Source organism: Megachile rotundata, chromosome 15 (assembly GCF_050947335.1).
Source record: "Megachile rotundata isolate GNS110a chromosome 15, iyMegRotu1, whole genome shotgun sequence".
In the NCBI taxonomy this organism is placed as follows: domain Eukaryota; kingdom Metazoa; phylum Arthropoda; class Insecta; order Hymenoptera; family Megachilidae; genus Megachile; species Megachile rotundata.
Window position 1 is genome coordinate 14,601,784 of NC_134997.1, and position 15,926 is coordinate 14,617,709.

Genomic DNA, 15,926 nt, shown 5'->3' on the forward strand with positions numbered 1-15,926 from the left:
TGCCAAACGACTCGATCGCGAAACGAGCTGGACCGAATTCGCCGACTGGCTGCCGTGTATCGAGAAAGAACTCTTACGAAAGTTCCAGGAAATGTCTCGAAAAGCGTCGAAGAATACCGAACGGTAGAGAAATTGCGAGAATAGGTAAGCAGAGTCTGATCATTTAGCAGATTCGGTTTTATCGGATCGACGAGCCGCTTCGCGCCGCACCGGGGCGTGTTCGAGAGCGTCGGGACAATTTTGCTTTTCCCTTTTTCTGCCCGCGGATCAACAGTTATTATCGATGCAGAGCGCAATTTGCATCCGACCGCTGCAACGACAATTGGCGTTATTAAACGACACGGTCCGCTCTACTCGACTCTAAATCGCTATTCCCTAGGCGTTACTCGTTAAGCGAACTTTGTGGCACGCGAAAATGCAATTCGCTCCGTCAAGTTGCCGACGAAAACGCGACGAACAAAGACAGCGACCGTTCCGTGTTGGTACCTCCTTTCTAAAATCGCATTTCGGTTAATACGACGCTCGTTTCTGCTCGCAATTACGCGCTTCGACATTCGATTACGTCGCAAATGTTATGTATATCGTAAATATATCTCTCGCGAATTCGCGGAGCTTCGCGCCGGAGCAGTTGTCAGCACGAAGTTTCTAACTTTACGCTTTGAACTTGAAGCTCGTCGCTTCATAGTCTGAACTTGAAAGTTCAGATTTCAGAGCTCGAAGTTTAAACTTCGGACTTGATCAACTTTGTAACTTTACTTTCTTCGCGCTTGAAATTTTATAATTTTGCTTTGAACATTCGTCGAACTTTAAATTTCGAAGTTTCTACCTCGTATTTCATATTTTCATACTTTATAATTTTGTAACTCGATAATCCTCCGTAATTTCTAGCCACCGTAACTTTACATTTTAAACTTCATTTTTCATAATTCCGTGGCTCCATAATTTGAAATTTCCAGTTTCGGAGTTGAAACGTGCTTGAAATAATTGAAACGTAGTCCGATCGCGTTAGCAACTTTTTAACGATACTTTGGCCGAAATATCGCCTGAGAAATATACGCTTATTCGGGGGCATAAAAACGAACCGATTCAGTCGGACCGATCGCAATTTTTCCAGTCGTTTTGCAACCTCGAAACTGTGGTAAACAAATTTGTTCGTTTAATCGCGTCGGGACAGCCGTTCGTTCCAAAATGAGCGAAACGCGAAGTAAATTTAATCGTTCGGTCGTCGTTGCCAGCCGGAACGAGCATCGATTACCTTCTATCGAATAATTATTTGTCGGGAGTTACAGGTCGAATGAAATTTCACCGATGAACGAATACTCGCTGACAGTTGGACGAAAGGGAGAAAGTTTGCCGAGAATATGAAATATCGTCGTTTCCTTTCGCGCGTTTAATCCTTCCAACTGTTGGAGCGCGATGGCCGCGTTACGCGCAAATTACGACGTCGATTTAAAGAAAATTTCACACTATTTTCCGTCGAGGCATATACGCGGGTCGAGGTCGCGATTAAAAGATAATTTTCAAAATTCCTACTCTCCTACAGTTTTAACGACGCAAGTTGCGACCCGTAGAGAACACTTTCGAGCAAATGTTAGAAGAAAACATTTTTTTCTCGTATTCGGTGTATGTCGGATGTCTTTGCTGAAACGCAGTCGGGAAAGTTTGCTGTAACCCGTCGTCTCGTAAAACGTCTAACGAAGTCGGATAACTTTCGAAGAAGAAACGACCTGTAAATTCTTGGCAGAGTACGTACAGCTTTCAGCCAGCTCTTAATTTCCAGCGATCTGGCATGTTTGAATTTTTCACTGTTCGCTCTTTCTACAAAACACCGGATAAATATTAAGTATTCTCGGTGACGCACACCGGACGTATTCCTAAAAGCTTAAGTAGTTTCGTCGATAAAATACCGATAGAATAGAGACTTTTAAAACAGATATTTTACCTCGATTTCACCCGTTTCCTACGCGATACACAGAGTTCGGTAAATACGCGTCGGTCGATCAAGCTTAAACGCGACATATGGTATATATTTCCGACGAATTTCTATGGATTTCACACGTTGCGAAAACGGGCAAAAGTAGAACGCACTCGCGATAACTGCCGCGTTAAACTGTGTACATTCGAACGTTTCGAAGCGTTTCCTGAAACTTTTTCATCGTTCTCGATTCGTGGAGAGACTTCGAACGTAATTTCTCGCGATTCACGCTAAAAAGGAAACAGAAAACGATTCGCTCCGGACGAATAAGAAGAAACTCAACTTCCTCCGGCTTTATCTAGAAACAGAACATCAACCGGTAGAAGGCATTTGATTTATGACCCGTGTTTCGCCCAGACACAGAAAATTCTTTTCGATTTATTCTCCTAACGAAAATCGCTACATTTACACCGATCAAACATTCGAATGTTCTTTGATGTTTATTCTGGATTCGTTGAACGGATTCAATCGTTTTTCTTTCCGAGCATCCTTCAAAACGCTTCATTGCTTTCCACGTTGCTTACAGTTCTTTCAGGCCTCCTTGGTATAGAGACTTGGAGATTCCTTTGGACTCGCCGGATCTTTTCAAGTTGTTCCGATCGTCGAAACCCGCATATGTATAAATTTCTTGGGGTACCTCGGATTTCTCGGAGATTCTTCGGTTGCTCGAGAGGATCTCTCGAAGGCTCGTCTCGTCTTTCCTCTCTCTCTCTCTTCGAATCTCTCCAATGTTTCTCCGTTCGCGTTAGATCTTTCGATTCTTCCGGACATTCGATGGACGGAAACGAATCCGACGACCATCGTTTACTTCGATTTACTCGGCTAATCTCGTTTCCAAGAACCTCTCGATCAAGATTTCAACGATGCTCGAGTCATACGAACACTTTGACTCGGGTTAAACGAATCCTTGTACCTTATTAGCGTGGAAAAATTGTCGATCGTATCGGAAACGTTAAACGAAGGATCGGCGATGGACGAAACACGTTGGTCGCGGTTTGCCCGTTCTCTCGCGAGACTCCTTGAACGTCGAAAAAGGATTCCTGTTCGGTGGTTGCGCTCGTTCACGGAATCAGGGAGCAAAGGAAAGTTGGGACGTACAGAGACGTCTGTATTACAATAGAGGGGTCCGGGATGCTGGTAGGTGGGAACACGTGAGTTGTGGTTATGCGGTATGCGGGCATGCGAATAACCGGAGAGAAGATTGGCTCGCATGACCGCCATTGAATAGAGCGTTTGTTAAAACGATCGCGCGAAATGAACCGGCGAAATTTCCTCGCGACTCGTCCCACCAAACGTTTTTAATGGCTCTTTCATCGCGACTTTCGACGAGTTTCCCTACCGTGAAACAACCGATCCGGGAATATAACGTTTGTCCCGTTGATGCACGCACTCGTTTGCCGACCGAACTCTCATCGTTTTTTCGTTATCGCTAATTGTTCGCTGTACAATTAGTCCTTTTCGTAGCTACTCAACCGACAAAGTGCTCGTCGAATCGATCAAATCGCGAAATCTTATTCGAACCTTTTCAACTCTGCTCCGTTACCTAATTTACCTGCGAACAGAATTCTCCAGCCTTGATAAAAAACAGTTCGCTTCCCTCAAAGGGGAAAATACAGCATCGTCCTCGGGACAATTCAGTGTTTCCTGTTCCAATATCGTGTTCAGTAAACACGAAACAGCCTAAAAATCATCCTCGATCCGGCTTTATTCGCAATAGTCTCTCGATTCGGCTAACCCCGAGGGATTTCCAAGCTCTGCGTAGTCTTTGATCCTACGGTCAATCGCGTTCCTTCGTCCTCTCGGCGTCTGCGGGCTCTCTCGGACGAATCTGTCGGTGCTTTCCGACGAGACTAGAAACGCGATCGTTTCCGAACGATTCGTACTATTACAGCGCGAACGACGTTAGAGCGAAAGATTGTAAAATCGGAGTTTCAGTGGCTCCGATTTCTCGTCGAACGATCCAACGGCACAACCTGAAGCTTTACGTTTCTCCTGCCGGGATTATCTCGAGGGGTTGACGACGTGGGCGGTTCCCTGAATTTTGCATAAGTACAAGACATACCGCTGCGTAATACGGGAACATCGCGCGTGTCCTTATGCACTTCGGTAAAGCCAGCTTTACAGTCGTCCTTTGTATCGTTCCAAAGCTCGCGTTTTCATCGTTTCAACATCCTCCGCTCGCGCAACGAGCTTCACGCTTTATATCGATACGGTTTTATACCGATTAAAACGGAACGTTCGCTTTTAGCGAGCAATATCGCCGTTTACGGAGAATCGAGAAGAAATCTCGAAACGTTCGAGTGTTAATTAGCGTCGTTGAGATTTCAGTCGCGATCGAGTAAACTTGGCCGATATGGTGAAGCAAAGAGGTAAATCTCGAAAATGACACGAAAGTCACGTCCGTCTCGCTTCGTTTATGCTTCGTTTGTGCTTTTTCCTCCGATAAAAGTATCGTTATTCGATTCCGAGTAATTAGACCGTATCCTGTTTAATTAGGCGACTCGTTCTTGACACGTTCTTCCGTCACGAAATATTCCTTTCTTCTACCGACATTGTTGTTAGCCTCTAGCAACAATATTGGAAAGTTCGCGGCTAAGTTATTCCCAGAATGGTAACGTTAACAGTATCGTGGGACGGTTGAAGCGGCTAGGTAATATTATCCGCTAGTCGTGGATACATAATAGAGCAGTTTACAGGCAAAGAAGATGAGATTAACATATCAACGAATTTGTTAGTTAAATGAGCTACCGCGATCGAACGCGTTTATTATGTATTAACTGCTTGTAAGTTGACTGAAATATCAATGAATAATCATCGATAAACACGGTATCCGGGCGAGAATCTGCTTCACAATTTCTTACGCTTTAAATCTTAGATCGACGAATATTCGAACATGGACGGAACGTTGCAATTTTCAGGCAACGCAATCTTTTTCGAAAGCCATCGAAAACGCGTAGGAAATATACGAGGGATTGTACTCGTATGTCGCGTAATGTTTAGTTTAATTTTTTATTCGTTATTACTCCGACGCAACGTTGCTGTTCGAAATAAGGTTGCCGCAATAAATCTTTGATACGGTGCTAAAATATGACCGAATTACACCGGTTTCGTAATAAAAAGAGAGAGTAAGAGGAAAAAGCGAGGGAAGAAACACGAGTCGCGAAATACCGTGGTTGGTTTTGGTAAATAACAGGCCGGTGAACGTTGAACGAGAGGATCCTTTTTGCATTTCCAACGTTGCACTGTTGACACAGCGTTTTCTCCGCCACCGCAGGAAGAATCCTGTTTCGCAATTTTTTTCCCCTTTGCGATGCAGATTATTTTTCGATAAAAAAAGTATGGCGAGTATCCGTTCCGTGGAGATTGAACAAAAAATAAAAGGAAAATCTACGTTGCTTTTTCGAGCCAATTTATGTCAGATTCTTTGTCAAAGTCCCATCGTTCCTCCTGTTCCTCTGTCTCGTTACCGCTTCGTTATCGATACAATTTCTCTAATCCCGTCTACGCTAACCTTTGAATTTTATTTCGGGTTTCAGGGATTCTCCGTTTCCAGACTCTCGCGATTCTACACCTATTAATCTAGATCGTAGGAGTTATGCAAATCGTATTCGCGGTTCGCCGCGCTATTCTCCGATTCATTCTCAACTTAAAAACACAATTATTCCAACGTTGAAATAGCAAAGTGCTAGCGTGTCCCTATTTTCCTTGCAAACCGCCTAAACTCGAAATCCTTTAAAATATTATTCAAGAGTGGGTAGGAAAAAAATCGAGTAGCGCGACTCTGAAAACAACTGTCGAGCTATAATGGAATCGTAACCGAGCGGATAATGAAAGGACCACGCAAGGAAGATGGGATGGAAGGATAGAGGAATTTGGAACGCGAGACCAACCATGCTTTTCGCTTCACTCCGATGGAAAGTTGCGAACGCGTGATCGAACTTGAAAACGCAATTACGCGAAAACAACCGCAGCGACGGTGGTTACGTCTTGTGCGTTCACCAGGACAGTATTGATCTTCTGCGTATTTCCCACCATCCTCGCCTATCCCGGCTCGCTCTTCTGCGTGCCAGCTTGTCGACCTATTATCATTCCCGAAGGACATTTTGTTTATACCTACACCCTCTTTCCCGGGGACGGATCAATTAATTAGCGCGCGAGAAATTACCTTCCACCGGCCGTTCTACAGAGCTAAATTAAAATCTTGCTCGACTTCGGGGAAAACGACAAAAAGTACGCTGTTCCTTTTCGTAATTATACGCGTATTAACGTAGCGATTCGAAAATTTTCTGACGCATTATTTGACCCAGCTAGATAAAAGAGCTCTTCTCGCATTGTGCAAAAATAGTCAACTCTGTAATTAATCTGATTTTGCGCGTGGTACATTCGCTTCTTTAGAATGATTTTATGTTCGCTCGTCCTATCATTTATTCCGACCATTATCCTTGCCGTTTTATGTGGATGGGTTGTTTCTTCGAGGGTCGCTCATTATTTTATGCTAGTTTTTTTTACGATTATCCCCCATCGTTTCGTTTACGTACACGCTGATGCCGCAACGGCGAATTCGTTTGAGCGGAAAACGCGAAAAATCTTCAATTCTCCCGGCGGTTTCGACGCTTCGTTTTAACGATTAATTTTTCATCGCTTTCTGCCTGGCTCTTGCACCAGCATCCGCAGTCGCTGATAATACGCAGCAACCCTGAAGAATGAAATTTCTCACGCTTTATAAACTCGATTCCGACGATTATTCTTTTCTTCTACTCCCGAATCGTCAGTTTCTACTTATTTCTGCTCTTTTCATTTATTTACGTCGGTCGGTCGTTCCGTCACATTGCATTTCTCCGTCGCGCGATTCGTTGTTATGGATTTTATCGATCGCGAGAATTTTTTCCGCGACAAGAATTAAATTGCTACGGGATTGCGGAACGTTTAACGCTTGTAATTTTCCTGCTTCAGCCACCGGTGTAGAGCGAAATGAATAATTGATATCGGTAACAGAAATGTCCGTTACTTGCTTTCACATTCTATTTTTACTGACGCTTCATTATGGAAATATTTCACGACTTCGCATCCTTTTTTCTTTGTCCGTGCATCATACTTATAGGAGACGATACGATCGACTACAGATATCACGGATCTGTCCGAAGAATCGGCGACGCGCGCACCGCTTACGAGCAAAAAAAAACGACGCTTCGATTTTATAATTTATTCCGCTTTTTCTCTACTTAGTTACGTTAAAATACGGAGGCAACGTCCGGAAAGCAGCTTCCTATTAACGTTGTGAGTGGATATTACGGTGTAAACCCGTTGGGGTGTGAATTTTTTTCGTAATCCACGCCACTCGATGCTCTTCCTCTCGCGTCCACCTACATTGTCTTCGTTCTTCATTCTTCGAACAGTCGGTATCTTGTTTTCCACGCCTTTTTATCGCGTCTCAAGTTTTCCGTCCAGAGGTTATCGCATGCATTCTGCTCGTATTTCTTGCCCCTTTATCACGGGAATTGTGAACTTCCCGCAGGCTGCTGCAATCTAAAGCGTTATATTCACGAGACTTGATCCGTCTGCGGCTAAAGAATACACGAGGACGAATGCAGAAACGAACTAACGAACAATTATGAACAGATGTCTCTGGAAAGATAATCGCGTAATTCTTTCTCAGCGATGCGTCGCGACGTCGCGACGTAACGAATGCCGTGAAACTCGTCGAATTTAACGAATACTCGGTAAAAAGAAAAAAAAGTCCTACTCTCGAGTCGTTATCGATTACTTAGTATAATGGAAAGATGATCGTTTAAAACGATACAGAGAGCGGAAGAAAACAGGCTGCCACAGTTATTCGGTAAAATAGAACGGGAAAGTTTTAATCACTTTACAAGCCGCGTGGAAAAACTTTGATAAATATAATAACCGAGGCGGCGAAGCTTGAGCTTCCGTGAAAACTTGTTAAACTCTGGCGCGGTTTCGGCAAGGACGCGGAATTATACAGTACCGACACAAAAAGCCCATACCACGGATAACTCGTGTGCCTATTATTAATTATTTCTTTGAAATTACCTCGACATCGTGCCGTTACGCTCAAGTTTCACCGCACATTTTCTCGAAACGTTCTCTGGCATGGACTAATTCGCGGCCGATCGAGTCTCCTCGTTGATTAATCGATCTACCTTATTAAATTCATCGATGCACCATTAATTATCGTTGTCCGAACGTTAACTTTATTACCGCGGGATATTAAAAAACGATTATTCGACGTATGAGGGAAGTTCCGATTTATTAGGAGTATGGGCTAATCGCGTTTCCTCGAAATCGGTGGTAGGTGGAAATTCACGATCGAACAAGCGCGGCTGTTCTTCCGGAGAATCGGAAGCCGTGCCAGGAAAGTAAAAACCCGTGTTCGTAGTAAGCTCGAGTCGAAATTAAAGCAGAGGTTCGTATTACGGGGTTGAATTGCAAAACTACGATTCGGAAGCAACGAGTTACTCGAGCGCGAGTTTAGAAAGCTGTAAAATCGCGAACTAAACCGGAAGCTTGGTTGGCTCTGGTCTCGGAAGTTCGAAAATCACAGGTGTACCGCGATTATACGAGACCGGAAGAATTTCCAAATCGACTGGAAATTAAACGAAGCGCAGCAACGAAGGTGGAACTATTCCGAGGGTTGTAAATTCGCCGGCTGATCTCGGATTAGCGCGAAGCGAATTCACAAATTTAATGGCTCGAGATCCGTGGCGGCGCGACGACCAGAAATTGAATTGTACAAGTCGTAGCCGCAACAGCCAGCGTTGTCTCGTAAAATCGAAGTTTCGTAGTTTCCCAATTAATCGCGAAATCGTAGAGACCGAGGTGCGAGCGCAGCTACGCAAAGTCCGCGTCAAAACGGGATTCCATCGAGTTTCTGGCTGAAGCCGCAAATGAAATCGTCGCGAACTCTCGGAAATTCGCTCGCGAACCTTTTCTTCGGTCGAACGAGCCAAGAAAAACGACTAATTTACGACACGTAACGGTGGACCATTTAATTAATGTTCGAACGAACGGGAAAAACAAACTGTTCCAACGTTACAATATTACGCTTCGATTAACGATGTATAAATTAAACGATACGACGGTAATTGTTGAAATACAATTGTAATACGTTTTACGGACATTATACCGGCCGATAAAATATGCGAACATAATCAAAGTTAAATTAACGCGCACCATCGGACGATCGGTCGAGAACCGAAGCCGAATCGACTTGCTAATCTTTTCGTTTAATTCGTTAAAACAAAAAAGCTGCTCTCGTATTCCGAGGTTAAAAAGCAAATATGTAGCCGTACACAAAGACTCGGACAATCCATTGATTCCAGATGGCTATTATTTTTCAGCCGTGAATCAAATTCTCTCGCATGCTTGATCGATCGATAAAATCCGTCGCGAAAATATTTGCAAAAATCGTATCTCTTTCGAGCGAGCACGGCCGCCGCTTCCGTGCGAAATCCGTTCGCGTTCGATTGATCGTTGCCCGCGCCATTCATGAGGCTGAAACGCGAATAATTAACCGTTCGAGCTGCACGCTCGATTAATCTGTCGTTATTCGCTAGTTTTTTTCTCTCGCTTTTATCGATGATTCTTCGCTCAAAAAGGATTTTCGTTCGTTCATTCGTTCAAATTTGCCGAATGAAAACGAAAAATATGTTTACCTGTACCGAGAATCGTCGCGATATCGCCAAGTTGACTGGTTTCTATTTAGATCACATGGGCAAGCGCGGCAGACCATTTTCTAAAACAAATAAATTGTATTCGCAACAGGGTGTCGTTTTCGAGAAAATTGCTTTTTCAGCCTTGCATGACGAAGCGCGTACCTGGTCATCCTTTAAACTTGATTTTTTTTTTCAAACCGAATATCCCGTGCGGAATTTCATTCTCTATTTTTTTTATGCGTTCCTTCGGAAAATAGAGGAACAGCGCGAAATCGCGTTCTTTCAAATTGTTTTCCATTGAACGCAACTATATGTATATGTATAAATTAAAAGAAACTTTCAAATGGTTTGCAAAATATTCGCTGTATTTCCAACAGATCGTTCGGTATACCGACCCTTTGCACCTGACTCTCTCTTCCGAGGCAAGGGGACGCTTTTAAAGAAAATTATTTTGTTACGATCGCGATAACAAGCCGTAAGTGGCGGCAATCGTAAATGGCAAAAGTAAATCGTGTCGCGACCGATTATCTCGCGTCGCGAAGGCGAAACGCGCGCAAAGAGAATCGTTCGTGCAGAAGCGAGACAGGTAGATCGATAATCGTGTGCAACGCGTTTAAACTGGCATTATAACGGCTTTATCGGGATGACGCGATGCACGAGATCGTGTCCCGAAAGAGTCGAGACGGTGGCGAAACATCACGGACAGAAAACAGATCAGTCGTGTTAGATGCTATCGAGGAAGAGCAGATTTCGCGTTTGTTATTTACTAGCGAAATTTACTTCGACGAGGAACATCGCGTCTGTTGCGCGACAGATAAAAAGGAGAGCATCTTCTCTGGAATACCGTCGACATTTTACTCGATTCGTTTGATCAAACTGGTATATTCCATTTGGTGGCCAATGGTACGCGTTTTTTTCAGCGATACCTTTTTCAAACACTCCGGGCGTTTCTATTTTTCCGTAAGTAACTCGGAAGACGTATACACTTATCGCGTTTCGCGGTAGAAAAAGGACACGTATCTCGTGTTCCGAATCGTTTCGCGTGGTTTCGCGAAGGAAGGTAAGCAGATCTGCCCGTGAACGAGTATCGAGATCGTCTCGGCCGTTCTTATCTTTGTAAACGTAACCGGTTACGACTGCAACGTTCTTCCCTTATGCTTCATAGGTCGTAGAGAAACCCTTATCGCGTCCATTATCGCTTTTCTTTCACGGAGAAATTCAAATGCAAAAATTTCCTATCGACTTCCAGACACGACGCAATAACGCCGACCTCTCTTTTCTTTTCTCTCTTCGCGTTTCCAGTTGCGCTATACTCCCGACCTCTTCCTAACGACTCTAGCTTTTCCTCCTGCTTATCGAACGGATTATCGTTCCAACGTTTAGATGGGAAATAGAATTCTAATTCCTCTTTCGTCGCGACAAACCTTCTCCGAAGGCTGCGCCCTCGTTTTCTTTTACGAGAACAACTCGAACAAGATAGTCGCAAAGAAGTTTCAACGAATTTCGAAGTTACAAGGCGAGAGAATTTTTTCGTGTCACCTAGAGATTCGGTACATTTTAAAGTCGATAATCTTTTAATCGACTTACATACGCCGTTCCATTTCACCGTCCTCGACTCTCGACATCCAACACGCTCCGCTGTCTGCAGGAATATATTAAACGAGGAGAAAAAAGCGAAAAGCCAGAAGAACCGTAGGGCGTTTATTTAACCGTTAAAAGCATTTCGCGCAAGTCCAATTTCCCAGGCAAGTTGAGCCAGCAGACTGTGCAAATAAACATTCACCGTTTCTCCTGTTCTTTTCTGTTACAGCTCTATCGACGCACATACCTGGCCCGCTACAGGATCGTGAACTTGGAAACCTTGTAAGTAAACGAGCCGCGCTTGCCCATTTAGGATAATCGTATCTCAAACTTATTTCCGGCAGGCAGACTTTTAGATTTGCATTTTAATCTTGGCGTCGTCGCAGCGACGACTGGAAAAGCCTGGCGGCGTGCAAATTACGCTCGCGAATTTCACGGGAACTCGTCTTAGCCGCGAAACGCGTCACTGCACAGCCTCCTGCTCCCTTCTCCCTTATTCCTGCCTATCCCTACTCTCCAGCTGGAAAAAGGGGAGAAGTTCATCCCCCCTAGCGTTGGATCTGGACGTTAATTCGCCGTTTAAGAGTGCTTATATTACGATTAGTGCCGGCGCTGCTCGCCTCCAATTCGTTTTCACCCTCTTTGCCAGCGGCTTAATCGTGCTCGTTCGTCCGCCGCGAATTTCTCTCCGGAAAATTCTACCCTTTCCCCTATTCTCTCTGGGGACAGTGGTGCTCATTCGGTAACCGAACGAGGGTTTAAGGGTTGTTTCGCCGCGTACGCGACGTGACAAACTAGGTGTCTAGTTCAAATTGTAACCGTTCTTTTCCGACCGCGTCGCCGAAAGAATCGCGACTAGAAGCGGTTTACTTCCCCCGGAACCTCCGATTTAGTCGTTTCGAATTATGTCGAAAATCGCTTTCCTCGAATCCTCGCCGCAAGCTGACGACTCTCGAGAAAGTTGAAAAAGTTGAAGAGAAAAGTCACGTGAAAACGTAACGAGCAATATCGTTGGAAGGGTATCGTTCGGTCAAGAGCTTAAAAACACACCGCGTGTTCGGAAGTTGAACCCTTCGGCCTCGAGTTGAACCGCTTCATCGACGAACAAAGGTCGTATTTCAAACTCGAATGGAATCCTATACAGTTAGGAAAACACCGAGAGGAGTCACGATGCTTCTCGGTTATTCTTTAATGACTTTCGAGGGAACGCTCGAGTTCGTCGCGGTCCTCCAGCAGTCGAGGAACCTCGAGTATCTCGCTGACAACTACACCCCGGATAACTCGAACCGTTCTACGCGATTCGTTTCGTTATTTCATTTTCGACGATTTAACACGGAGGAATTGAACGTTTAGCGATCTAAAGCGTCATCGAGAGTCTCGAATCTCGAGCGGTCGACGGCCAAGCGCGTTACAAAGAACGTTTTCGTGCAAAGTGGGGTAAAAAGTTCCGATTCGTGTTCCTGCGACATTCTTGATCGTGCACCGATAACCCGTTACAAACGATCCCAATTAGGACCGACGAACGGAGAGGAACAGGTTCTCTTTGACATCCGGCGCGATTGCTTCGTCGACGAAATTGCCTGCTGCAAAGGTGGCCAAAAATTAGAGGAAACGAAAGAACGCAGGGCTTTCGGTATGATCGAATCGTAATTACAAAGTCTGAAATTTAACGCTTTGCCGAAGTAGAGAAACTCGACCGAATTTTCGGAAATATTCGGAGCTTCCGGATAATATTTGGGTGAAAATCTGCGAGCTTTCGCGAGACCTTGTAACTGATATTCTAACCAGAAATGTAACTGCTACGAATGGTCGAAGTTGTTTCTATAACAGCAACTAGAATGGTAAGTTTTGCTGTTACCACACCGCGGAAGGTTCAGTTATTACCGTGGTTCAAACTATTGTTGTAACGTGCTCGAAACTTTGACTAAACGAAGCTAAATTACCGGAGTCTGCCTTCTCCGCGTGCTCGATTTTTTCCGAAATTTCGTTAAAAATACACTCGAAATCGGCGTAATCGAACTATGTACGTGTCTCAATTACGTAAGGTGTACGGGACAGAGTTCGATAAACGGCACATGCACGTCTCGTTTTATGGGAAAAGTTATCTCTGGTAGCTATTTAGAAGTACGATAATAATCGGTGTTCGTTAATGAGCTACTTGCTTTCGGAGAACGTATACAGCTTCTGTAGAGAAAGGGTTAATGGTATAAGGAGTCTTTAGCAATCGTTATTGTAACGCGCCGTTGTACGCATGGCCATTTTCGCTGTAGCACTCAACGCGTTAACGCTACAATTCACTACGGTTCCACTAATTTCTACAAATCACGATAATTAATTCTTGGCAGCGCGCGTCGAACTTGACTCGACACGGAATTTAATATCTTCCGCAAACATAATTCTGAACGAAGTTCGTACATAAACGCGATTATAGTACCGGTCATATTATTTTAATCGCCCTTCGTTCCCCGTAACGTCGGCCGGTTATATCGGTAGAAGATACGCGTGCCGCCTTTCTTAAATGCATCATAAATATGCAAATCGGTCTAGAGAGCAGTTTTCCATCTCGAGAAAGAAGCAAAGTTGCGAAACTATTCGATAAGTTAAGAAGAGAAAGAGTGTCGGTAGTAGGGCTACGCGCATGAATGACTCGGTTGACGTGACCTGCATGGCGCGATGAACGACGAGGGTCGAACGCGGTGGGCCCGGCGAACTGCGCGCTATCGAACTGCTCCCTACATTTTTCTTACCTTCTCGGCGACGCGTTCGCTGCTAAGAGCACGGCGAATTTTCGATGTGCCAACGAAAATGAAATTCGCTCGTCGCCTGTCGCCCGCGCTCCTTCGATATGAATTCAGGGATTTCAATTTGCCAATAACTCGCTGTCGCTAACGCGCGAACATCGCTCGCTTTCCGACGCTTTCCTCTCTCCTTTTTACTCGCCAACTTACGTTCTTTATTTTCGGTTAAATGGCTTTAAATAAAAGATTGTATAGTTATCGCGCGATTATCCGGCTCGATACCCAGTCCTGGGACATTCGTGCCACGAACGATAACGCGCGAAAGCAAACTTTGTAATAAAGAGAAGCGAGATACGAGCGCTATTTTAATCTTTGAAAGCCGCGTTGCCGAAATGTTGGACATCCCTTTTCGATACCCTTTCTCGAACGCGATATTTCGTCAAAGAGTCGATGTAAACGAACGAAAGCGAAACTAATCGAGCGAACTGTCGCGCACGCTGAAGTGGATTTTGAAAATCAGCGTCGGCCGGACGTCGTTGGTACGGCTTTCGAAAGTTCCGAAATCTGAGTTAATCCAGAAGCTTCGGGTCGAAATATAAATTCGGTTTCGCAGGACGAACCGCGAACGTACCTGTAAATCTGCCAACTCGATCGAGATATTCTCTCCGCGTGGAAATACTAGCTAATTTATCTTTGAACCGAATCCACCAAAAGCAACTAACTACAAACGATCGGCCATAGTTAGCATGTTCGCTCTACCGAACCGTATAATGAACTTGTTTCCTCGTTTGCGTCGATAATTAACTCTCTATCAGGTTTTCTTACTCTTCAAAGGAATCAACCGGTAACGATCAAGTTCGAATTAACAACGGATAATTAACGAGATACGCGTACGCGTGGAAAGATTCGATTAACCGGAAACCGACAGAATAAAATAGCGTAGAATTCGCGATGATTATTTTGTAGCTGACCGATTAATCGATCCGATCGATCGGATCGTATGCATTATGCATCGTTTGTTATTCGGCTCTTCGGAATTTATACGATATCCGAACGAATCGAAACGTTTCGAAGCTTTTTTCCAATCCGATTGAAAAATTCCATCGAAATCGTTGCGGTGGAAAAGAATTCCGGCCGCTTCCGACCGTTCTCTGTTTGTTCAATCAGGCCTTCCCTCTCGGATCAAGTCATTTAAACGAATTTGATCACGACCGATACTCCGGCCGGGCCATGCGAACGCACGGAATTCTATCAATTTTTATTCCGCACGATTCGCTACGTTCGTTCGTTCTTTCCTTCGATCCTGTACCTCGAATCGTTGCCTGTTTAACTTTGAAAAGTACGCAGCCGTTTTAGCGGTTCGACGCTGCGCCACGATCCCAGGAATACGTAACATTTTTCCGTTCACCTGGACCGCTCGGAACCGTCGGCGTTTCATTTTCTTAACAAAGTCGTCCCGCGATAACCCCCGAATCGCTCGTCGATCGTTCTACCGCCAAAGATTCGCCGTCGCAGCGTGTCCTCTTTGTCGATTACCGTTAAAGAAATCGGTGTGGGCCGTCCGAAATCAACGATCGAACCGTATTTCCTAGCAAGATTGGACCAGTTCTCGGCCATATAAAACCGGGTTTGTACGCCACGCGAATACCGGCGTCTTTATTTATGGGCCGCTCGCGAAAGAGTTTCCTTTGAGCGGAGAAGCTGGTCAGACCGACTCTGGCATTACGACAGAGCCGAGTCGCGAAACTTTCCATCGATTTTACCACCTCCTCTCTGCCCTTACTCCACCCTTGGCCCGAGCATGATACATTTTATAAATTCGAGAAAATCCCTCGGTCGTGCAAGATACTCGCTGCTCCTTTTATTCCTCCGCGGCGTTTCCTCTTTCCGTGATCCTCCTTTTTACGTCGACCGCTTCCTCTCCTCTTTGCGCAGGTTACAGCTCGTTACGAATTCCGT

At 44.8% G+C, this 15,926-nt stretch overlaps 1 protein-coding gene across 6 annotated transcripts in view; it reads left to right on the forward strand.

The window, feature by feature from the left end:
- Positions 1-15,926, forward strand: part of LOC100878144 (dipeptidyl peptidase 4 omega) — a 119,584-nt gene that overhangs the window by 41,670 nt on the left and 61,988 nt on the right. For all 6 annotated transcript variants that reach the window (XM_012285707.2, XM_076539976.1, XM_076539975.1 and 3 more), the window contains one exon: positions 11,459-11,511. In XM_012285707.2, coding sequence (XP_012141097.2) covers positions 11,459-11,511 — 53 coding nt within the window. The remainder of the gene's footprint in view (positions 1-11,458; positions 11,512-15,926) is intronic.